Consider the following 23,989-nt stretch of genomic DNA (forward strand, 5'->3'; position numbering starts at 1 on the left):
TTTTAATTAGGGTGGCTAAAAATTAAACCTCAAACTTTAAATTCTATCTAAAATTAAATAATATAATAAAATTAAAATAATATAATATTAAAAAATATATATCAATAAATTATACAATTGACATATTTTTATATTTTAATAACATTGCATAATAATATCATTATCAATTTTATTAAATATCTATTTTTGAATATATAACTAAATTATTGTTCAATCATTAATTTTCAATTTGATTGTGCAGCCAAGTCGTGATAAGCTTTATGATAGACTCTCGTTCAATTATTGATCTCTAATTCAATTATATAGTCTTGACAAATTTCATGATAGAAAATATATTTTTTGCCATAATTTCAAATATGTAATTGATAAATTTGTAATAAAAAAAGAAAAAAATTAATCCCTCTAATTAAAAATAGTTAAAGAAATAGTCAAAAAAAGATTAACATACACAAAAGAAAAGTGAGTCAAATTTTCATATATCTTATTTTTAATTTTCAGCTAATACTGAAAAAAATACTGACAGTCGCCACCAACTACCATAATAGGTGATTTTCAGCGATAAGAGGCAACTACTCGACACCTTTATTCTTATCAACCAACATACCCAAAAATCAATAAAATCTAATGGTCAAATTTCGTAGATTTAAGCTTAAACTTCTGGCCAAACTCAATGTGCGTAAACGCATTGGCAATTGCCACCGTCCAAAGTGGTCGGTGGTTTTCGACAATCAGAGGCAATCATTGAACACCCTTATCCTTATCAACCAATATACCAAAAATCCATAATTTTTTGAAAATTCAGTATGGAAATTTAGAAAAAAAATATTAAATTATTATATATAATATATATTTTTTTAAAATCTAGGGTGGGCAACTGCCCACCCTTGGCTGTATGTGGCTCCGCCACTGGTTGTTAGGGTGGGTGGTGTTTCCCTAATTCCCTGGTTCTTCTTCTTGTGTTTGCTTTGGCCATCTCCATTTGATTTGTTTTTGAGTTTGAAAGATATATATATATATATAATGATTTCTTTTAAATTGGAGGCATATGTTGGTGGTAACCGCGCGCAAATACAAATGCAATAGCAATAAGACAATTAAAAGACTAGTATATATAATTCATCATTTCCTGTTACATATGCATATATAATGATGCAATTTAATGAATACCATGTGTATTAATTTATTTCATCAGCTGCCTACAAAAGCTTTTTGTGGGAGAGAGTTTATATAAAGGGAATGGAAGCAGAGTAGAATAAACTATAAAATATATAAAAACCAAAATGTTTATACTATCAGCCGGTCCATGCAAGCAAACTTAAATACTTACAGCCCATATATGAAATTACAGAGTACTAAACGAAAAACATAGGAGAGCTTCGTAATTATGGTTAGATCAAATTAATTAAGTAGGGATTGAGATCCATACAAGATTATCTGCAGGGAAGAAGTGGCAAATTGCGGAAGAACCGGGCTCAATCCCAAGCACCTTGAAGGAGACATGATTAGGGCTCCACTGAGATGTATCCATATGGCAAACAGCCACAGCTTCCGCTCTGTCTCCATTTTCACCCTCCACTAAAACCCTGAACACCTTGCTTTCAGTACTCTCTTGGTAGTGACAGTAGAAAACTGCATAAGGATAAGCCATGATGTGGCATGCCACCATCTTATCATGTGATATCTCTTGGGAGACCTCCAAGATTGTGTATGTCTGCAGAAGGGTGGTGGCTGATTTTGTGAGGTGGGTAGTGGATAGCGCCTTGAATTGGACTTCTAACCCGAAGATTTCTCGCACGAAATCAAGCATGGACCCGAAGGATGTGGCGCAGATCTTGATCTCGCCTTTGATGGGCTTTGTCTCGCAAGCTCGAAGCGTGGCTTCCATGGCCATGGCCTGTGGAGAGCCTCTAGAGAAGGAGAAGGTCTGAAGAAGGTTTGGAAGCTCGTCAAGCGAGAAAGGAATGGAGTCGGCTAGTTCTTTGGGTAGGAGTTTGGCAGAAGAAGGGTTCCTTTTGGGGAAGAAAATGGGGAATGTGTTTCCAACCCTTAAGTCTTCAACCAAGAAGAAAACCATCAGTTGAGGGTCCAAGTGTGATGATGGATGAGCATGAGCATGAACATGATCTGTGGGCATCATTATATCAGCACCATCATCATCATCCATGCTATGGAGTCTTAAAACATTCATCTCACGGTGCTGATGTAGACCATCATCAGCCTTTCCTGGTTCTTTTATCATCTCCGTGGACTCAATGCCATTAGAGTACTGCAAATTCACAATTGCATGAAAAAGTATGGCTTACAAATCATATCAAGATCAGGAATCAGATGAAGCTTAATTAGATTGAGATTAATTACCAATATCAGAAGAAGAAGAAGATAGAGTAAGATGCTCCAAGAATAATGAGCATAGCCGAAACCCATCTTTCTTCGTTCCTTCAGGTTTCTCCTGTTTCTTTTTACTTCTCCGTTTCTCCTTGAGGAAGTAGACAATTAGGAGATCCACGAGAAACATGTGCATAATATTTGCCATTTTTTTGTATATATAAGAAATAAATAATGTGTCATAACATTTCTGTAGATATACAGATGCTATAATGAATTAACTAAACAGGTAATGGATCCACAATCTTTATCATATATATTAATTTTGGCAAATCTTCTAATCCAGTCATCGAACGATCAGCAAGGCCGACGTATCGGACTGAAGCTTATCCTTCACATGTTGGTAGGTTCATTATCCATCCCTGCTAATCTTTTCTCTAGATTCGATGATTGATTATGGCTAGCCCACCACTCCGTTATCACATTCGGGGACATCATTTTATCTCCAGATTCGATGATTGATTATGGCTAGCCCACCACTCCAGTGTCACATTCGGGGAGATCATTGAATCCATAGAAACATGTCACAAAATATAGTATTGTTGGCCAATACAATAATAAATTTATTTATATGAGAGAGTGTCATGATCTTAATGGGAGTGACTTGTTTGCAAATAATCTGAAAGAAAGAAGTCGGTTAGGGCATGAGTGAGCGTTCCACGTAGATCCTTCGATACTTAAATCATTTTCTGGATGAGTATGAAGATTTGTAAAGAAAAAGTAGAGTTACAATAGTATTAAAATTCTAAGCATATCTTATGTTGGAGTAGAATCATCTTATTTATAGAAAAGAATATCCGCATTCTTAAGGAGAGATATAAGATATTCTTGATTTATAGACAAATATATTAGAGGTAATTAAGTGTCGATTGAGATTTATAGTCTCCCAGAAGATTCTCTTGCATAATTTGGAGATAATCTTCCAGGTTTGGGTGATTTACAAGAGTCTCATATGTATTTTCTTGTGGGTGAGTGACTTGTGAAATACACTAGAAAGGGTTTCTTAGTGATATGTCGAGAGAGGCTTCCAAAGGGTTACTCGACCATGTCTGTCACTCGCTTGATTAGTCGACTCTTTTTTGGTGTTATTTGAGTATTCTCAGTCTTGTTCAGTCTCTTAATGGTCACTTGATTAACCTCACTCGGTCACTAGGCTAACACCTTAGTCACTTGATTAATCTTCTTTGTCACTCTACTAACATCATCATGTTTATTCTCTTGGTTTCTTGAGTAACTTTCTCTAGTTAGTCGACTAACCTTCTCACTCACTAAATAGTCTCATGGTGATGCCTCTTGGGTATGGGTATGTCTCTTGATTAGTCGACTAATCTTTCTCAATTAACCACTTGCTTAGGCCACACAAGTCTTTTGAGGGTCTCTTGGTTACAAAGGTTAGTCGACTAACTTCTTTCTTTAGATTTCTAGGCTTGTTATAGAGCAAAACACATATAAATTAAGTTCAATGAGAAAATAGTCTTTCACTAGTATATTATTGGTGTGTGTGACAAAGTTAAAATATTTTATTCTGTAACACGATGACATAGTATATATATAACAAGAGAAGATTCATCATATATATATAGTATTAATACTGAAAATCTAATTTGATTGAAAGGAGCATGAGACTTATTTTTATTAGAGTTATGAGTTATAACATATAAATAAAAAAATTTAGTTCAATTATTGATTTACATCACCAATAATTTAAAAGTAATGTAGTCAGATTATTATTGTTATTATGTGTCTCAAAGAGTATGTCATAAGTTATAACTACAATCCCCATTTATTTAGAATAGTAATGTTAATTTGTTGATAAATTTTATAATTTCTTTATGCAAAATTTGTAAGAGTAAATTATTCTATTATTGTGAGATCATGCACATAGATATTGATATCAAACCATGTTAAATTTTCAGTCATGATTTTTCTTCATTTCTGTGAGAATTGATGCAATTCGATCCAGACACTGTGATAAGAAGAAGCAACTCACCAATGATAGAAGACTGTCACCTATACACATTGGATCTCCATGGCTAGAAAATGTCACCTTCGACTATGCTCTCAACCCTTGGAATTCTCTATTGTTTTCCCTTTATTCTCATATTTTTCCCATTGATTTTAGCATCATAATTAGGGCTCTCCAACAAATCATCCAATTGAAGGTATCATTCCGTCAACAAGCATTCAACTTCAACACCCAATTAAACTCTCCCACCATTGATTTATGTCAGTTTTGTTAATTATTGGAGATAATTAGGGCCGGGGCTCATGTCCATCCAAGATAGAGAACCCAAGTGGCAGGTTTCCACCCTTTTATGATCATCTCTTGTTTTAGAGCAGGTCTCGTCGTCTGTCTGATCTGATATCTTTGTGGATCAATAATTAAGCTATCATCTTTAACTGATATTGAGCTAATAATAATATTAAACATGATTAAACTTCATCTTTTGTGGTTTGGTTTGAGTTTTTAATTTTCTGTGTTCAAGTTTCATTTTAACGTACCAGAAACTTAAATTCATATATTTCTATTCATTAAAAGTTATTATTGTTGGTTCTATCTCCAATTAAAAGTTAATGTTGATTCTCCCTAATAGAATCCTAAGATAGGTTTTGAGAGAAAGGAATAGACTCTTTAAAACTGAATCTTTATAAATATTTTCTTGTTCTTTGTGATTGTTTGATTTTATTGTACTTATTTATATTACAATCACTACATATCAAGATCATAAATTTAAATTTTTTTAATAAAAATTAAATTTATTAATTTTTAAAAAATTCAATTCACTTCTTTTTTGAGTATTTTTTCTAAACGACAACAATCACCGGCCAAATTTGAAGGATGACTATGCCCTAAATGGTAATGGATTCACCATCTTTATCATATATATTAATTTTGACAAATCTTCTAATGATTATCCTGCACATGTATGGTAGGTTCATTATCCATGCCTGCAAATCTTATCTCCAGACTCGATGATTGATTATGGCTAGCCCACGACTCCATTGTCACATTTGGGGAGATCATACATGTATGGTAGGCTCATTATCCATGCCTGCAAATCTTATCTCCAGACTCGATGATTGATTATATGGCTAGCCCACCACTCCATTGTCACATTTGGGGAGATCATACATGTATGGTAGGCTCATTATCCATGCCTGCAAATCTTATCTCCAGACTCGATGATTGATTATGGCTAGCCCACCACTCCATTGTCACATTTGGTGAGATCATTGAATCCATAGAAACATGTCACAAAATATAATGTTGTTGGCAGTACAATAATAAATTTATTTATGTGAGAGAGTGTCATGATTTTAATGGGAGTGACTTATTTGCAAATAATCTGCAAGAAAGAAGGAAGTCAAGATTTGGGTGAGCATTCCATCTAGATCTTTCGATACTTAAAAATCAATCTCCAATTGAGTATAAAGATTGTAGAGAGCAAGTAGAGTTGTAATAGTATTAAAATTCTGATCATATCTTAGGTTGTAAGAGAATTCTCCTATTTATAGAGAATGGTATCTACATTCTTAGGCAAAGATACGTGACATTCTGAATCTATAGACAAGTACATTGGACGTAAGTGTGACCCATTATTCACGTTCTCATGTCTGGAGATCAGATCTATCGAAATTTATAGTCTCCTAGAAGGTTCTCTCGCATAATTTGGAGAGAATCTTCTAGGTTTGGATGATCTACGAGAGTCTCCAATATATTTTCTTGTGGGTGAGTGACTTATGAAATACTCTAGAAGAATTTCTTAGTGATCTGTCGAGAGAGGCTTTCAAAGGATTACTTGACCATGTCTATCACTCGCTTGATTAGTCGACTATTTCTTGTTGTTATTCGAGTATTCTCAGTTTTGTTCAGTCTCTTAATGATCACTCGATTAACCTCACTTGATCACTAGGCTAACACCTTAGTCACTTGATTAATCTTCCCTGTCACTCTATTAACATTATTCCATTTTACTCTCTTGGTTATTTGAGTAACATTCTCTAATTAGTTGACTAACCTTCTCACTCACTAAATAGTCTCATGGTGATGTCTCTTGGGTATGGGTATATCTATCAGTTAGTCGACTAACCTCTTCTAATTAGCCACTTAGTCTACACGTGTCTCTTGAGGGTCTCTTGGTTACAGAGGTTAGTCGACTAACTTCTTTCCTTCGACTTAGACTTGTTATAGGGCATAACACGCAAAAATTAAGTTCCACGAGAAAATAGCCTTTATATTATTTGCGTGTGTGACGAAATTAAAATACTTTACTCTATAACACGATGACATGTGACATAGCCTGAAAATATGAAGATAAAAGATAACAAGAGAATATTCATCATATATATATATATTGTATTGACACTAAAAACTCAATTTGTTTGAAAGGAACATGAGACTTATTTTTATTAAAATTATGAGTTATTATATATAAATAAAAAAATTTAATTCAATTATTTATTTACAACACCAATAATTTGAAAGTAATGTAGTCAGGTTATTGTTATTATGTGTCTCAAAGGGTATGTCATAAGTTATAACTACAATCCCCATTTATTTAGAATAGTAATGTTAATTTGTTGATAAATTTTATACTTTCTTTATGCAAAACTTCTAAGAGTAAAATATTCTATTATTGTGAGATCATGCACATAGATATTGATATCAAACCATGTTAAATTTTCAGTCATGATTTTTCTTCATTTCTGTGAGAATTGATGCAATTCGATCCTAACACTATGCGAAAAGAGGAAGCAACTCACCAAAGATAAAAGAGTGTCATCTATACATTGGGCCTCCATAGCCAGAAAATGTTACCTTCGACGATGCTCTCAACCCTTGTAATTCTCTATTGTTTTCCCTTAATTTATTCTCATATTTTTCCCATTGATTTTAGCATCATATATAATTAGGGCGCTCCAACAAATCATCGAATTGAAGGTATCATTCCGTCAGCAAGCATTCAACTTCAACACCCAATTAAACTCTCCCACCATTGATTCATGTCAGTTTTGTTAATTATTGGACAAAATTAGGGCTCACTGTCCCCTGACTCATGTCCATGCATAACAGAGAGCCCATGTGGCGTGTTTTCACCCTTTTATGATCATCTCTTGTCTTGGAGCAGGTCTCGTCGTCTGTCTGATCTGATATCTCTGTGGATCATAATTAAACTGTCATCTTTAACTGATATTGAGCCAATAATAACATTAAACATAATTAAACATCATCTTTTGTGGTTTGGTTTGAGTTTTTAATTTTCTGCGTTCAAGTTTCCTTTTAACGTCCAGAAACTTAGCATGCATGTTTGGTAACATTGTATTTTGTTTATTTCAGGCTTCTATATATCCATTAGTAGCATAGGATCTGGGTGTCATGCTGACTGCCATGGCAGTTGGCTACGTGCTTGGCAATGCTGCGACAACTATGAACGCTAATGGAAGATGTTGACGGTGGTGGCACTGGTTGAAAGAGATGCCGACGACGATATCATTGCAGACAATGAAGGACATGAAGTGATAGAAATTGAAACCCACCACTAAAATTCAACACGCCTTTCGATTTGTATTTTTGGAAACAAACATGACTAATCAAGCATGTATGTTTATTTTGAAAAACAACAATAAAATTTAATGTATTAGTACTCTTTGAGATTTTACTAAATTATTATATCCATCATTCTTGTGTTTTTTAAAAATGTCATCAACTTATCTTGAGGTTAATTTTTGTGCATCAGATATATCCCGTATTTGCTAAATAACAAAAGTTAATTTTACTAAAAATCCTAAAATATGTGGCATGCAATTGCAACCGGCCCCATGGGTTCAGAACCCATCAACAACAAAGGGCAAACAAAGGGAAAATTTGTTTTGATTCGATAAAGGGTTTTTTTCATTTATTATTACAGGTTGCTATTTATAGATCAATTATTCTTCATAATCTATTATAAATAGCAAATGGTTACTATATGGAGCTGCCATCCAAAATCAAGAGTAGCAGCCTTTACGTGTTCTAAGAGATGGGATCTCTTTTCATTTTCTTCATCTTCTCACTTGTTCTGGTAAGCCAATACCCAAAACGTGTTATAGATTATTCTTCATAATCTATTGTCTCAAAACGTTTTTTTTTATTTTTAATTTACTTAATACAAGTGCTACAGTGAATTTTTTATTTTTAGTTTGGCATAGGCGACTTGAAAACTGTTGACAGTTGAGTACCGTCCCATGTTGTGTGCAGTTTGCGAGCGGTCTCCATGTTCATGCCAGACCAAACCCGCAGTCACTGTCCATGGCTAAGAGCAACGCCGCCAGTTGTCACACACCGACGAAAGTCATAGCCGATGATTCTGCAAAGAGGGGGCCTTTCGTGAGAGATTTTGAGCCAATACCTAATGCATCAGCGTACGGCGACGAAACTAAATTAACAACACAGAAATCTTCCACATCAGGAGAGCCTTTTGTGAGAGATTTTGAGCCAATACCCAACGCATCAGTGTACGGCGACGACGCTAAACTAATGGCACAGAAATCTCCCACATCGGAAGAGCCTTTCGTGAGAGATTTTGAGCCAATACCCGATGCAACGGTGTACGGCGACGACGTTAAACTAACAGCACATAAATCTCCCATATTGGAAAAGTCTTTTGTGAGATATTTTGAGCCAATACCCGATTTAACGGTGTACGGCGACGACGTTAAACTAACAGCACATAAATCTCCCATATTGGAAAAGCCTTTTGTGAGAGATTTTGAGCCAATACCCAATGCATCGGTGTACGACAATGACGTTGATGTTAAGGGTCAGACAGACATCAAGCACACTAGTCTAAGGAAAAAAATAATTATTAGATATTTTCAAGCATAGCCGTCGAGCGATGCTCTTTAGATGGACTATCATCAAATGTAAGTTGATGTTAAGGGTCTGTGTTATTATGCTATAAGTCTACTATATATGATGGTTTGTGTTATTGTGCTATAAGTCTAGTATGATTGTGGATTGAATCATCCTTGTTGCTAGAAGTAAGTTTTTGTGATGTTTATTGAATAAAAATCATGTTTAATTTACTTTTTTTTTGAATAAAAACCATGTACTATTGTAAAAATAGCATACCATGTTTATAAATAATACTAAAGGCATCCCTAAGAAAAGGGATGGCTTTTAAGCTGCTTAAAAACTTTAAACTTTAAACCTCTCTATTGTTTAAGTTGATAATATATTTGGTATTTAAAAAGATTTTTTTTGAATTAATTGATTTTGCTGGAAGTAAAATTGATAGAAAAAAGCACAAATGAGACTTGCCAATTTTTAGGAAACTCACTTATTTTTTGGTTTAGTAAAAAACAAATATCAATTGCACTCTCATCAGCTGAACCAAATATATAGCAGCTGTGAGTTGTGCTCAAATCCTTTGGATAAAGTATCAAATAGAAGATTATGAATTCAAGTTCAATCATATTCCTATTAGGTGTGACAAAACTAGTGCAATTCAATTAACTAAAAATTTCATCATTCACCCTAGAACAAAACACGTTAAAATTAGCCATCATTTTATTAGAGAACATATAAAAGAGAGAGACATTGAATTAGAATATGTAAGCATAAATGATCAATTAACTAATATTTTCACAAAACCTTTAGGAGATGACCAATTTTGCAAAACTAGAAGAGAATTAGGAATGTTGAATTTTTTTGAATAATGTGGTTCTTCAAGTTTATTATCATTTATGTGTTTGGTTATTTAAGTTTATTTCATTTATCTGTTCCGCTATCCATTTTCAGTTGACCTAAGTTAAAGGGCTAGTAGACCGAATTATAGGCGGTTCAATGGTGGATTACTTGAGTTGAGGACCAACTCACTAGGCTCGAGAGTTACTTTCCTTCTCCTCTTCCATCGTATGAGTAGATCTTAGTTTGATTATGTAACCCCCCGTTTTTTGAGTGCGTTAAAACTCAAGACAATTCTGGGATAATAAATTTATTTTTACTTAAAACTACGACTAAATCATATCATTGCTCTTATCCATCCCAAAATTTTTATATATTTATCTCGAAAGAGAATCAACATAAACATCAAATGCGGAAGCTAGAATCGAACCTAACATCTTAACATTAATTATAAATCGGTTCTTACATTAAGAGGATATAAATTTCTCAACATGACTTAATACATAACATAAGTTTTCAACTAACAATAACCCTAAATAGGGTTCTTGTAATACCCCATGTTCGTATGAAGTTGCCACGTAATTTCGATGAGTTTAGGATACCAAAAAAATTAATTTTATAACATTTTCAAGTACTGAATCAACTGCAGGGAGTGTCTCAGGATAGAATTATCTAAGAAAAATGATATGGTTTCGACGAGCGTTCCGAAATAGGATTTACGGTATCAAAAGAAATCGAATCGGGAACAATTTTCGGTACAGCTAAAATACAACCATCATTTAGGCTAAAAAATCGAATCGTTGTAGGAGACTCCCAAAAAATCAACGGAACCCTAGGGGGGCTCCGATTTTGCTTAATGAGCAACCCTTCAATGGTTTTGGGATCAATCGACAGCTCGATAAGGACACTGGGGCGAAATCGTCCTTTTTAACTAGGCTTCAAGTTATTAATGTTGTGTTTTCAGTATCGTAATGTCAATTAATTCAGTGTTTGAGGATATTATTGTAATTAGATAATTATTCTAATGAATTTAAGATAAAATTTGGGGTTAATGCATAATTTTTATATATATTAAATGTAATATATAATATATAGTATATATATATATATATCCAAATATGCGTGTGGGCGTGAATGAGCAGTGGCCAGCTTCTGAGAAGCTTTAATGGCCACGATTTTGGCTGCAATTGGAGAGATTGCGCCAACGAGATTTGTGGAATGGCAGCAGGATTATGGCAGCTAGAATTAAGGAAGAGGCAGCGAGATTTGAGGGAAAAGAAACAGCAAGATTTGTGGGATTTTCTGATTAAGTGCGTGGTAGGCAAGCTTGTAATAGTGATATTTATGTGAAGCCATTGCCTATAAATTGGCAGTGATCGTGGCCGAAGGAGAGGCAGTGCGAGATCGAGGGGCAGTGTGAGATCGAGCTCGAGCTGGGCAATTCGAGAGAGAGAGAGTGTGTGAGAGGGAGGGTCGAAATCGGCCATGGCAGCAGCAGCAAAGCTGCGACGAAAGGCGAGGGGAGTGGCGCGGACGAGATCAGCAGGCACCGGCCGAAGTGGCCGAAGGCGGCCAAGCCAGCCGCACGGCAGCGGCGGCCATGGCAGCCGCTGCAAGCAGCAGCGGCAGGGGTGGCGCGCAGGCGCTGTAGTGCGCGGAGGAGGCTGCGGCGGCGACGGCCCGCGGCGGAAGGCATGGCGCGGACGGCGCTGGCAGTGGCTCCCGGCGGCGACGAGCTGAAGCCGAGAGTTGCAGGTGGTCACGCGGGAGGCAGAGGAAGAAGAAAAAGAAGAAGAAGAAGAAGAAAAAGAAGAAGAAGAAGAAAGAAGAAAAGAGAAGAAGAAGAAGAAGAAGAAAAAATGAAAGAAAAGAAGGAAGAAGAAAAGAAAGTTGCAAGCATGGTAGGGGCGGGAGGAAGAAGATGATGAAGTGGAGGGAAAAGAAAAAAAAAGAAAAGAAAAGAGGAAAAAAAGAAAGAAAATGAAGAAAAAAAAAGAAAAAAAAGGAAAATAATGGTAAAAATCCTAGAAAATCCCAAAAAAGTAGGAAATTATGTTTCGATGATATCCCGGAGATTTTGGTGAGAAAAACAGCCTGGGCACCCGTTTCAAGGATAGAGCACGCATATCGAGAAAGCCAGAAATGCTAAGTTAAGGTAAGTAAAATTTCATAGAAAGTTCCAGAAATTCAAAAATATTATTTTATGAATTATCGTAGTGAAATATTTGAGAAAATATTTTAGAAATATTTAATTTAGATTTATTGAGGAAAAAAAATAGGAATAAATAGAGAGAAAATTATAGAAAATTCCAGAAATTATGAAAAAATAGGTTTTAATGTTTATTTAAATAATTATGGTGATTAGGATACTTTGAGGCTGAAGTTGAAGAGACTCGTGCAAATTTTAAGGTTGGCATGCAAATCGAGGCAAGGTACGAATATCGAGATAGCCCGATAAGCTTGAGAAGGTAAGTGATACTCCCCAATTAAAATTAGTTTTATGGAAAATGCTTGATTTATGTTCCTCGAAAATGTTTACATCATATTGACATGCCCTGATATGTATCCAACACGTAGATTGCATCCATGACATGACTATGAAATGCATAAATACATGTCGATATCATTGATCACTCGCATTTGAGACCGTAGGGAGTACGAACTAGCATCGCTACTTTACCAAGGGTGCACCCATACACCTCGACTTCGAAAGAAGGGGGCCGCTAAAATGGTAGGTAGCATAAGGGGTGCAGTTGACACCTACGAGGCAAGACACTGCATACACACATGATATAGCATTATGTACCTTTACTTAAATGATTCATCATCTAATTTGGGTTTTGCTCCTGGAACATTCAACGTTCCCGTCGGACTTGCAGAGATGATTCCGAGAATGGTGATATGTAGTGACGTGAGATGTCAAGAAGCGAGTAAATGTATCATGTTATGTTGAGTAGTTTAAGAATTATGTACATTGTATTGTCAGACGCTTATGAATTAATTTTGTAATGAATGTCATGTCTAGTTATTATTATATGAGTAGGTTCGATTCAGCTTCCGCTTTGTATTTATTTTCTAGTGTAGATATCTCGTCTAGCATTAGATACGGTCTTAGGGAATTTCGAGATAATGAAAAAAAAAATATATATAGTCCAAATTTCCTAAGGCATAACATGCCTTGAAGAAGTGGGCTGTTACAGTTCTACATTATCATTCCTCAAAACGTTCAGAATTCGAACTAGCAGAACTTAAATACATAGGCTACATAACATACATTCAACTCATCATGCATTTTGCTAACTACCATTTCATGTCTCATTCATCCTCGTTTCTGCTACAATCTCCATTTGGAACGTTTGAATATTCCAGGGGTAAAACCCAAATTAGATGATGAAGCATCTAAGTAAGGGAACAAAATATTTAATACTCATGTATGTATGCAGTGCACATAACATCATAACTCTCATATTTGGATCGACTGCACCTTAAGATTACCCGCCATTTTTTCAGTCTCCTTGCCAGACCGGGGTGTATAGGTACACCCTTGGCAAGGCAACGGAGCCAGAACCTAATCCCAAATCCATGTAACGTATGACCGTGATGTTAGAAACTCATTTTGATTATCTTTAAAGCAAGTTGAGATTATCAAAAGTTATAATTTGAAACAAATTAATCAAAATTTAAAATTTGAAACAAATCAATCTTGACAAGCAAGTTGAGATTATCAAAAGTATGATTTTGAAATAAATCACACTCAACCATACTCAATATTTATTCTATAGGTTTTCATACCTTGCTTCAAAACTCATATATTAAAAATTCATTTTCTCATTCACAAAATCCATATAGATTGATTTTCATATATTGATTTTCATATAGTCATTATCAAAACCATTTTATTACTCAAGAGTAAAATATCACGTGAATCTCATCATGCTCATATGAATATTTCATAAATCAAAACATGTAAATGCAATCTACATGACATACTCATATCAAGGCATGACAACATGATAAAATCATTTTACATAAAATCAGATTTTTGGGTTGAACAACTTATAAACCAAATATTTTCATAAAATTAAATTCAGTTGGGAAGTATCACTTACAAGCCATTTTCATAAACTAAATTTAGTTGAATAGTATCACTTACTTTATAAAAAGACAATTTTGCCCCTAGCATAATTTCGCTTCAAAATTCGCATCGGATTTCCAATCGTACTCAATTATGAACCTTGACATACCTTGGGCATCATAATTACTTAAAAAAATAAAATTTCTAATTTTCTCTAATTTTCCTAATTTCTCACATTTCCTTATATTATTTTTTCAAGATTATGAAATAAATACTTTCTCATAAAATTTTCTCAATTTCTTTTCACAATAATTCCTAAAACAATATTCCTAAGCCGTAAAAATTTTCTCATAATTTTCAAAATTCATGTTCTATTTATTTCTCATTTTCGCTTTGATTTTCAAACATCTATTGCCTCAAAAATCCATAATAAATACCAATCATGTATTTCTCTTCCAATTTTATCATCAACAATTCTAAAATATCATTTTCATATTTCTAAAATTTTTGAAGAAATTTGTGAAAATAACTCATATTCCCGTGGAGCGATTCGGTATTCTTCTATACTGCGACGAAGTCTCGATTTGTGTATTCAACAATGCCTTCTAACACAAATTTTCACATGAACTACTAAACACAACCTATAGGGTTTTTCCTAGCATTTTTTTGGTATTTTTCTCTATATATTTTGTTTTTCTATTTCTTTCTTTCTCTTTTTCAAATCTCTCTCTCACTGTCAAATCTTTCTTTCTTACAACATTTCTCTTTCAAATCTAAATCCTCTAACCTTTCAAGTGTTTTCTATTTATAGAAGGTTGTAGGTTGTATTAAACTTAGCATAATTATAGTGACCCATTATCTTTAATTATTTTGTCACATTTTTTAATTATTTTCCACTAAATCTCATTCATACTCTTTAATTATTTGTTCACATCCTACTTTGTTTCCTACATTTCTCAATTATTTTACTTATTATCTTTGATTATTTATCTATACCATACTTTGCCTATCATATTTCTCAATTATTTCACCCATTATCTTTAATTATTCTGTCACATTTCTTAATTATTTTCTACTAAATCTCAATCATAATCTTTAATTATTTGTCCACACCCTAATTTGTCTTCCATATTTCTGAATTATTTCACCCACTATCTTTAATTATTTGTCCACACCCTATTTTGTCTCCCATATTTTTTAATTATTTCACCCATTATCTTTAATTATTTGTCACATTTCTTAATTATTTTTTATTAAATCTCACCCATAATATTTAATTATTTATCCACACCCTACTTTGTCTCCCACATTTCTTAATTATTTTACCCATTATTTTTAATTATTTTGTCACCTTAATTATTTTTCACTAAATCTTCTTTTATTCTTTCATTTAATTCATTAATTTTAAGCTCACTTTCTAAGTCTATTTACTTAATCTTTCCTTTTTTTTTCAACTTAGCCCATTTACTTAGCTTTTCATTTTTTAATTTAGCCCACTAACTATAAACCCATTAGTTTTCTCAATTATAATTTCTAATGGATGTCAAAAAATATTTTAAATACAAAAAAAAAATTATTATTATTCTCAAAATACCAGAATATTACAAATTATGACAAAAAAGAGGGATAAATGACCTAATATTTTATATTTTGTTTTGATCTTATATTTTTTTGGGCAACAACAACCACTAGCTGAATTTGAAAGACAGATATGCCCCAAATGGTTAGGGCGCCTTGAGTGGGATCTAGGTTTCATCACTTTCGCTCGTTGAGAACTTGAGCAAAAAAAAATAGTGGATAGTACACGAATCTAGATTGGGCTATACATTTAGAATCTCAAATCTGTTACATAGGCATGTTGAAGTCATGGGACAAAAGCATAACCTTTCATGGCAAAATTAATCTCCAACAAAATACTTATAACTCAAAATTTCATTTATTTCACACATGCTTATTACAAACTCAAAGAAACTCACATCTCAAATAACCACATATAAACAATGTCTTCTCACGGCTCATTAAATGTGTTCACTGACAATACTTCCATCATCATTGCCTTCTATTTGTTAGGCCTCGAGTTATTGTAAGAATTATCTTCTTATGTGTCACATAATAATTAAGAATTTATCTCATCAGATAAATCAGTAATATTATTTAATATATTATAATAATTAATATTTATCAAATATTATGGTTGTAATATCCGAAAAATTGTGGAAAGTTCATGTTAAAATTAATGAAGTGCATAGGTTTGTTGAGGGAGCTGCTAGGCGAGATGGCATGCGCGCGAGGAGGGTGAACAGCAAGTCGCGGGTTCGGGCTGGGAGGCCGTCGCACGCGCGGTGCGGAAAATTCTTATTTTTCAGCAAAGCCTAGCCCCAAAACGACGTCGTTTTGGGGCAAGGCAGTGGGTAGCCCTTGGCTGCCACGCGGCTTGCGCTGGTGGCTTTCTCTTTTGCCTTTTTAAAGGCCGATTTTAGCAAGTGTCGCATGGTGTTTTAACTGCAAGCAGGAGAGGAAATTACAGTGAAGAAGAACAACGCCGAGGGTGAAAATCGGGGGGGAAATCCAAAGGAAATGGTGGAAAAATTTCGTTTAATTAGCCAGCGTGTATTAATTTTGTAGTGTTTAAGCGTGGAAACGCTATAAACGACTAGATACAGACAAGTTCTCATCTACCATTATAATTTCTTTCCCTTTTATGATCCCCTCGTCTTCTCTTAACTCGTTTCGGTATCGCGTATTAATTATATATATAAATGGAGGATGTTATTGGCGTTATTTAATTTAAAATAAATATGAGATTTATTGAGATTTTATTTGAGGTACGCCTACGTAGGATTTTAAAGGGTTAAATTTTTTATATTATACGGTTAGATTGAATTAATGCGAGCTATAGTTTTATTAATCGTTATTAAACGTTTTACTTCGTAGCGGGAGTGCAAGAAGGGCAGGAAACGGCCATGTAAAGGTAAGTTCCTAACATTCTCCTCCTGTTCTTTAATTCCTGTAAAAGATCCCGTGATTTCTTGTATTTATCACCTCCCTTACTTTAATTCGGCACCTATCTTTATTTGTTGAATTATTATTCATTTGTTTTAAATTAAATTCGAAACTTCTTGAACTTTATTTGTTGTGAGCCTACGGGGGTTTGTACCGCCCCCACTCCTCTTGAAAATGTTGCTGAACCAGCTTGGGGTTAGGTTTCTAAACGTGCGGGTTTATTTACGTTTTTTTCTCGGATTTATTTATGGTTCGGTTAGAGCTATCAAGCAGTAGGACAGGGGTCGGTTGTTGGTGACATTGGGGTAGACTATTGTACGGCCCTGAAATGGACCGTCGGGTGGACACTCCTAATCACTGGCTGTTGACCGGTGCCGGGCACTGCTGACTAGCTCTGCCAGTATGTGATTTACTGCACGTTTAGATTCATTATCTTGTTGTTCATGATTTGATATGCACATGGGTACGGGTTACATGTTGGGATATTCATTTATTGAGTATACTTGGACACGAACATGCTAGCTTGGTCAAGTTGCATCCAGCACGGGCATATGCATCGCGTGTGGTTTACTATGTGGGTAGAGTATGGCCTGATGCCTGGATGTATGGGCGCTATGTATCACGTTGATGCTCACTACACCATTGCATTGTTATGTGCATTGCATTGTTACTAGTAGTATTTAGTTCTCGGACGGGAGTACCGTTCTGAGGGAGCCTATGGCTCGGGTGTCGGGAGTACCGACATGGACGGGTGACGGGAGTATCGACCCGGGATGGCGCGCACAGATTTGCTGGAGGTATTTGTTACCGTCCAGGGCAGCGACAGGTTGGTTTGGAACTTGGGTGCCAAGTGTCTTATGTGGGTCCCAAGGACCGGTATGTGCTTTTACTATGTTATGCTATTGTGTTGTAGCGTCTCATGGCTTGTGTGTACCCGATGGTTTATTTTGGGGAGAGTTTTCTGGTTTTGTGCAGTCTTCAGCCTTTCTTCTCTTATGCTTGCTGAGTCTCTCGACTCACTTTGTTTTTCCATCATTCCAGGTAGTGGCAGCGTGAGCCATGGCAAGGAGCCATTTTTTAGCGGCAGAGTCGGTATAGTGTATAGGCAGTCCCGTCAATCCCGGTCAACTCTGATAGTTGAGTAGAATTTACTCTATTATTTTTACTGTGCCAAGTGGTTTCTCGAGTCTCGTGTATGTTGGCACAGGAGTCTTTGTTTATTTATTTATCATGTGACCGCTGTGTTAGCGGAGTACCCGTAGTGCATGCATGTGTTTAGGTTCGCTTCCGTTGTTCTTATTTTTGTGTATACATGCCAGGGTGATTTTTGGTCTTGTGTTCATTCTTTCTCTTTCCGTAGGCGTTCAGGTTTGGATAGTCCGGGTGATTGGGGATATTCGAGCGGGGGTGCTTACAATGGTATTTATTTGATAAAGTAATCAAATCCAATATCAGATATGATTGTGTTAATGTGATGAGATAAATATAAGGATTTAATAAGATAATAGTTAATCCTAATTCTATTTAGTTTAGAAGATGATGATGATGATAACTCCTAAAAGTCTTGCTGGGAGACTACTTCCACTATTATAAATAAGGGGTTTGCTCATCTCTCTACTCGACACAATCAAAGCAATTACAGTTATATTGTTCCATCATTATGCTTGAGGTCAAGAGGGAGAAATCAGATTTTAGTATTTCGTATCAACTAGTATTTCTCGTTACGATATATTTTTTTATGGATTCAGGTACGTATTTATTTATAATTTTATGTAATTTACATAAGTTTTACGATTATGGACATAATGGTTAATTGTATCTTATATATCTCAGACAATATGATTGTAACTTACAGTTATCCGTAAGGTTAGCTATTAGGAACGTGAGTTCTAAGATTCAGTAAAAATAATATGTGAAATAGTAAATTACAGTTCATAATAAATATAAAAATATATAAAATGAATCATGGACTCTTTGTGGCCCCATATGGTTTTTCAGATACCCTAACACGAACTTTGTTTAGTTTTTGAAATTCATAATTTTATGTCTAAACACTCGCTTATCATCATATACAAGATATGATAATATAATTTGTACAAAAAAAATATATTAACTCTTATAAAATTTGCTGCTTATGCTTTGATAGTCCCTTTGAAAAGATTTATCTATAATATTAAAATATCAATATCACGTCTCAAAATTTTTTAACATAAATTAAAAAAATATTTAAAGAAGTAAACTAAAATATACAGGCGCCCTGAGCTTCCTATCTCAACATTTCTTATAAAGACTCCGCGTGCTGACATCACTAAGTCTGTAAAGCCATCTAATCAAATAAATTCCACGTGTGTTCTTAATTCACCACAAATTTTTAGAGAGCAATTCGCAATCGCAATTCCAACTCCATCTCATGTGTGCTGTTATAATTACCTATCCCATCTCAAATAAATGCCGCTGCTCTCACATCTCAATTAATGCTCTATCAAATCATTACATGGCTTCTCAACTCAGCTGACACGTGGCGTGGCAGAGCATCTCCCGGTCGCCCCCCTTATAACGACGCCATTTTCACCCGAGTGCTGCTTTCAACTAGGTAGGTATACAATCGTTTATAATCGAATCGAATCGAATTAAATGTAATAATCGAACCGACCAATCAACCCCAACAAACTGATCTAATCGAAACCTAAACCGTGTTAATTGAACTAAAACCAAAAATCGAACTGAAAATAAACTAACCAAGAGATCGGCTTTGCTGTTGCTGCCGACCACCTAGTCGGTCGACGATTTCGATGATCGGAACCGATCATTGAATTCCCCCAACCACGGTGGCCCACATACCCAAAAACTAAAAGCATCTAATGGTGGAATTTTAGTAGATCTAGGTTTCAAAATTTCAATGTAAAAGAGAAATAAAGTGCAAATTTACTGAAAAACCATCAGCGTAGTCTTCGTCTCCGACCTTCGTCATCTTCTTTGGCATCGACGACGGATGGTGGAGGGAGAGAGAACAGATGAAGAGTTGAAGTTAAAAAGCCTTCGGCCAGTGCCTAATCTACGAAGCTTCGAAGAGCCTTCGTCTTCGCCATCACCATCGAAGAGCCTTCATCTTCGCCTTCGCCTTCTTCTTCGTATTCGCCACCGCTAGATCTGTGAACTCGAAATCGAATCGAAGAGAAGATGAAATGCCGAGACGCGAGAGTGAGATAGAGAGAGAGAAGAACGAAGAACAGAGAAAATGAAATGTCGTGCCCGCGTGCTTGATTCGTGAGAGGGGCAGTTCGGTTCGCGCGAGGAGGGGTTGTGGCCGGTTCAGTTCAAGTGAGTGAGGCTATTTTTTACAAGTTCGGTTCGGTTCAATTTTTTTGGTATTTTTATCAAAATAACCGAATCGAACCGAATAACCAATTTTTAAACAAAAATATAACCAAACCGAACCACTATTTTTGAAAAATCGAACCGAACCGAACTGAACTTTTCGGTTCGGTTCGATTAGTTCAATTTAATCGAACTTTTGCTCACCTCTACTTCTAGCCAAAAATTAAGAGTGCAATTTTGTTCACCCCTTTAACGGGGGTGAACTTAACCCCATTTGTTTAAAGGGGGTGAACGTTAGGACAGAGACAAGAAAAAATATTATTTTAACCGAATGTTTTGTTTACCCGCACAAGAGTTTCTTCCTCATTCATTCTTTCTTTCTCTCTCTCTCTCTCCAGCTGTGGTCCTTCACCTCTCTCCCGTCGTTTATTTATGTCCACCTCCATCTTCAAATTCATTAGGGTTGTAAAAAATATTTGAAAATTGATGAATCAGAATAAATTGAATTGAATTGTGCCTTTTACATTGGTTTTATGGTTCAATAATTAGGTTCTGATTTCTAAAAAATTAAAAACCAATATATTTGATTTTGTTACTAAGTTTTTTGTTCAAACCGTGGTTCAAACCGAACCGAAACCGATATTATACTTATATATATTATAATTTTTTTGAATATATATATATGGAAAAATAGTATCACTTCCTATAAAACAAGCGAAATTCATGAACTCTTTTATTTCTAAACTTTTATATGTTATTGTTATATTAAATGGTCGATGTATGTAATCTCATTTGATGAGGTAGTTGATGAATTATTTTGTTATATTTTTACTTCAAGGCTTGAAGCATTAATAAAGTTATGGGTTTATTTTAATTAACAAATTTGTATGTAATTTCATATTTTACGAAAATATTTAGAAACTAAATGTTAATTGGATAGAATCGAAACTGGTCTGATGTAACGGTTGGTCATGGTTTGATTTTATATATGTAATGATTCGGTTACGATTCCTATTTTTTCAGAATCGTTAAAATTGGTTCGGTTATTGGAATTTTATAGAACCGGATTAATCTGAACCGTCGACACCCCTAAGCGTCGTCTCCTCCTTCTATTGTCGGTCCTCACTAGCAGCGATATCGATCCTCTGACGTTCCCTCTACCTCTTGCCTTTGGTCCTCAGTCGAGTACGTTTACGATGTTCCCGACGACTGGAAGGAGCAGGTCGTCTCCAAGGTCGAGAAGGGAACCAGCAGCACTGATAGCAAATTCTACAACCCGAAAAAGAAATCAGAAAAAGAATACTTGACTTTCCTCTCTGAGTTTCCCAGTTGGCCCCGAAAGACCCTGTTTTGAACAATTTGGCCTTGTTGGATGTGGATCTTCAAGATCTGATTGCGAGCGCAGATGATGTGAGATGGAAAGAGAAGAAAGACGAGAATGGGCAAGTTTTTTATGTGTACGAGATTGATGGCATTGTTGCTCATAGCTTTACGCTCATTTCGTCAATGCTCCAGCACTAGAGTGGAATAGAGATCAAGAAACCTTGAGGCGCCTTTACGAATCCTTCAAAACAGTTGGATCGTATTAGTTGAGGGGGGGGGGGGGGGGGGGGGTGTACATATTTGATACTTCAAATGATACAATTCAATCTCTTAGCCATTTCTAATCTTCTACTAATAGTTGTGCTGATCTGCGGGATGCTACAAATTCTGTCTTTGTGACGGATTTGTTTCTGTTTTTATCAATTAGAGATCCAAAATTTGTGTCTTAAGTGTGACTCAAATGTACGGTAAACTCATCAGCCACACGAGCATTAACCATAGACCTCGCATAACACAAAAATTTGTCTGTGCACTCGCCCCGTAATGAACTAATCTATAGTTTTTCTTGTTGCTTTCAGTCTCTCATGTTGTTTGATCTAAGAGCATCTCTAACGAGGAGTGACACCTAAATGTCATTTTTATAACTGTTGAAATGACATCCCAGATTAAAAATCAACCACTCAAACGGGGTGACATATGGGGTTACAAAATGACAACCCTTTTGGGGTGCTATTTTTACAATCACTGAAGAGAGAAAAATGAAGAGATGTAAACTCTAACTGTCATTTCCAACGGCTCTATTTCAATTTATATTATAAAATAAGTACAGATTACCTGAAGCAAGGGTTTTCATGTGAGATGTGCAATGGAGTGAGAGAGAGCTAGAGAGGCAGCGAGAGACGGAGAGGCGAGGGTGAGGCGGCGACAAAGCGAGAAGAATTAAGAGAGGTAGCAAACGAGAGCGAGACGAGCAATCGAGGGGAGAGCCGGCAAGGGCAAAGCAGCAAGAAGCGACCGAGCGAAGGCGAGTCGCTAGCCGTCGATGGAAGGAGACAAAAGAGAGAGGCGTAAAAAGGGGAAAGAAGTTTTTGGAGAGGCAGAAGGGTATATATAATCAATTATACATATATAATTTTTTTTATTTTAGTTAATTAATAATTAATAATTAATTATATATACAAATAAATATTTTTATTTTAGTTAATTGTTAGAATTTAAATTGATTATTTTAGGTTAGAATTATATATTTTGATTTTAACTTAAAATAAGTATTTTAGTTAATTGTTAGAGTTTAAATTAATTGCTAGAATTTATTTTAATTGATTATTTGAATTTAAAATTTGATAAAAAATATTAAAATATTAAATGATACCCCTAATTTGGCACCAATTATCTAGCATAAGCCTTCTCCTTTATTTGTGTTTAGGATCGATTGCGAATAGAAATATACAGTATAAATGGAGCTTTTCACTCTCTCCATTGAACAAAAACAAAAGAGGGGCAAAAGCTGTAGCACAAATACTAATATTGTCAAAAGACTAACAGCTTCTGGCTATAAGAGTTTCCAGCTCCGTTACAAGGTTCATGTATTTGAAGAACTTAATTGAACCTGCAAGTGAAGAAACTTATGTATGGAGTTTAAACAAATTTCCCAAGTGTTAAAGAAGTGAAAAGAAAACGTTGAGCTCATTTCAAGAACTAGATAAATAAGGTGCAAAAGATCCAGCAGATTGATTTTTCAAGGGCCAAATGGTGTATTTCGTAACTGATTAACCATAGAAGCAATGATGCATAATGGGGTAGCAAAATTCTTCAATGGATTCAAGAAATCAATTTTACAACTCTGTTCTTCGTAGAGACATTATAGGAAACTTACTCTTATCCGGGTGCTGCTGAATGAATGATATCTGGGCAATACAAATGATCAGCCATGGGGCTAATTAGCCTAGTACATCGTGAAGCCATCATCATATGAGACGTGCCATCTCTTTTTCCAGTTTGATCTTCCCATGTTCGGTCTATTGCTCTTATTATTCCATTTGTAGACGATTACTCCTGATTGATCACTCCAGTCTCCATCAATCCTCATCAATCCTATGACGAGGGGGCGCCAGTGCGAACAAGCCTTCTGCGTTCTCATTATTCTTTTCAAGCTATTTTTAATTTTTAATTTTTTAAAATAATAAAAACATATTCTATTTGTTATTTTTAAAAATAAA

General features: G+C 35.2%; 3 protein-coding genes and 1 pseudogene across 6 annotated transcripts in view; 3 read left to right on the plus strand and 1 right to left on the minus strand.

Moving 5' to 3' along the window:
* Nucleotides 1–23,989, plus strand: part of LOC127788473 (uncharacterized) — a 52,699-nt gene that overhangs the window by 910 nt on the left and 27,800 nt on the right. The window lies entirely within an intron of this gene.
* The window catches only part of LOC127788418 (BURP domain-containing protein BNM2A-like), a 74,791-nt gene continuing 52,050 nt past the window's right edge, over nt 1,249–23,989 (minus strand). The window contains exons 1-2 of one of the 4 annotated variants that reach the window (XM_052316664.1): nt 2,359–2,604; nt 1,249–2,266 (exon numbers count right to left, since the gene is read on the minus strand). In XM_052316664.1, coding sequence (XP_052172624.1) covers nt 1,403–2,266; nt 2,359–2,424 — 930 coding nt within the window. In that variant the 5' untranslated portion in view covers nt 2,425–2,604 and the 3' untranslated portion in view covers nt 1,249–1,402. Of the gene's footprint in view, nt 2,267–2,358; nt 2,605–23,989 lie in introns of those variants that run through there. The other 3 variants (XM_052316669.1, XM_052316678.1, XM_052316655.1) reach the window with 3 other exon arrangements.
* Nucleotides 8,341–9,455, plus strand: LOC127788447 (organ-specific protein S2-like). The gene is made up of 2 exons (XM_052316711.1): nt 8,341–8,447; nt 8,624–9,455. Exons 1-2 carry the CDS (start codon nt 8,406–8,408, stop codon nt 9,248–9,250), a joined length of 669 nt encoding a protein of 222 aa, XP_052172671.1. The 5' UTR covers nt 8,341–8,405; the 3' UTR covers nt 9,251–9,455.
* Nucleotides 11,746–22,036, plus strand: LOC127799760 (thylakoid lumenal 19 kDa protein, chloroplastic-like; annotated as a pseudogene).

The sequence above is a fragment of the Diospyros lotus genome, chromosome 1 (genome assembly GCF_014633365.1).
Source record: "Diospyros lotus cultivar Yz01 chromosome 1, ASM1463336v1, whole genome shotgun sequence".
In the NCBI taxonomy this organism is placed as follows: domain Eukaryota; kingdom Viridiplantae; phylum Streptophyta; class Magnoliopsida; order Ericales; family Ebenaceae; genus Diospyros; species Diospyros lotus.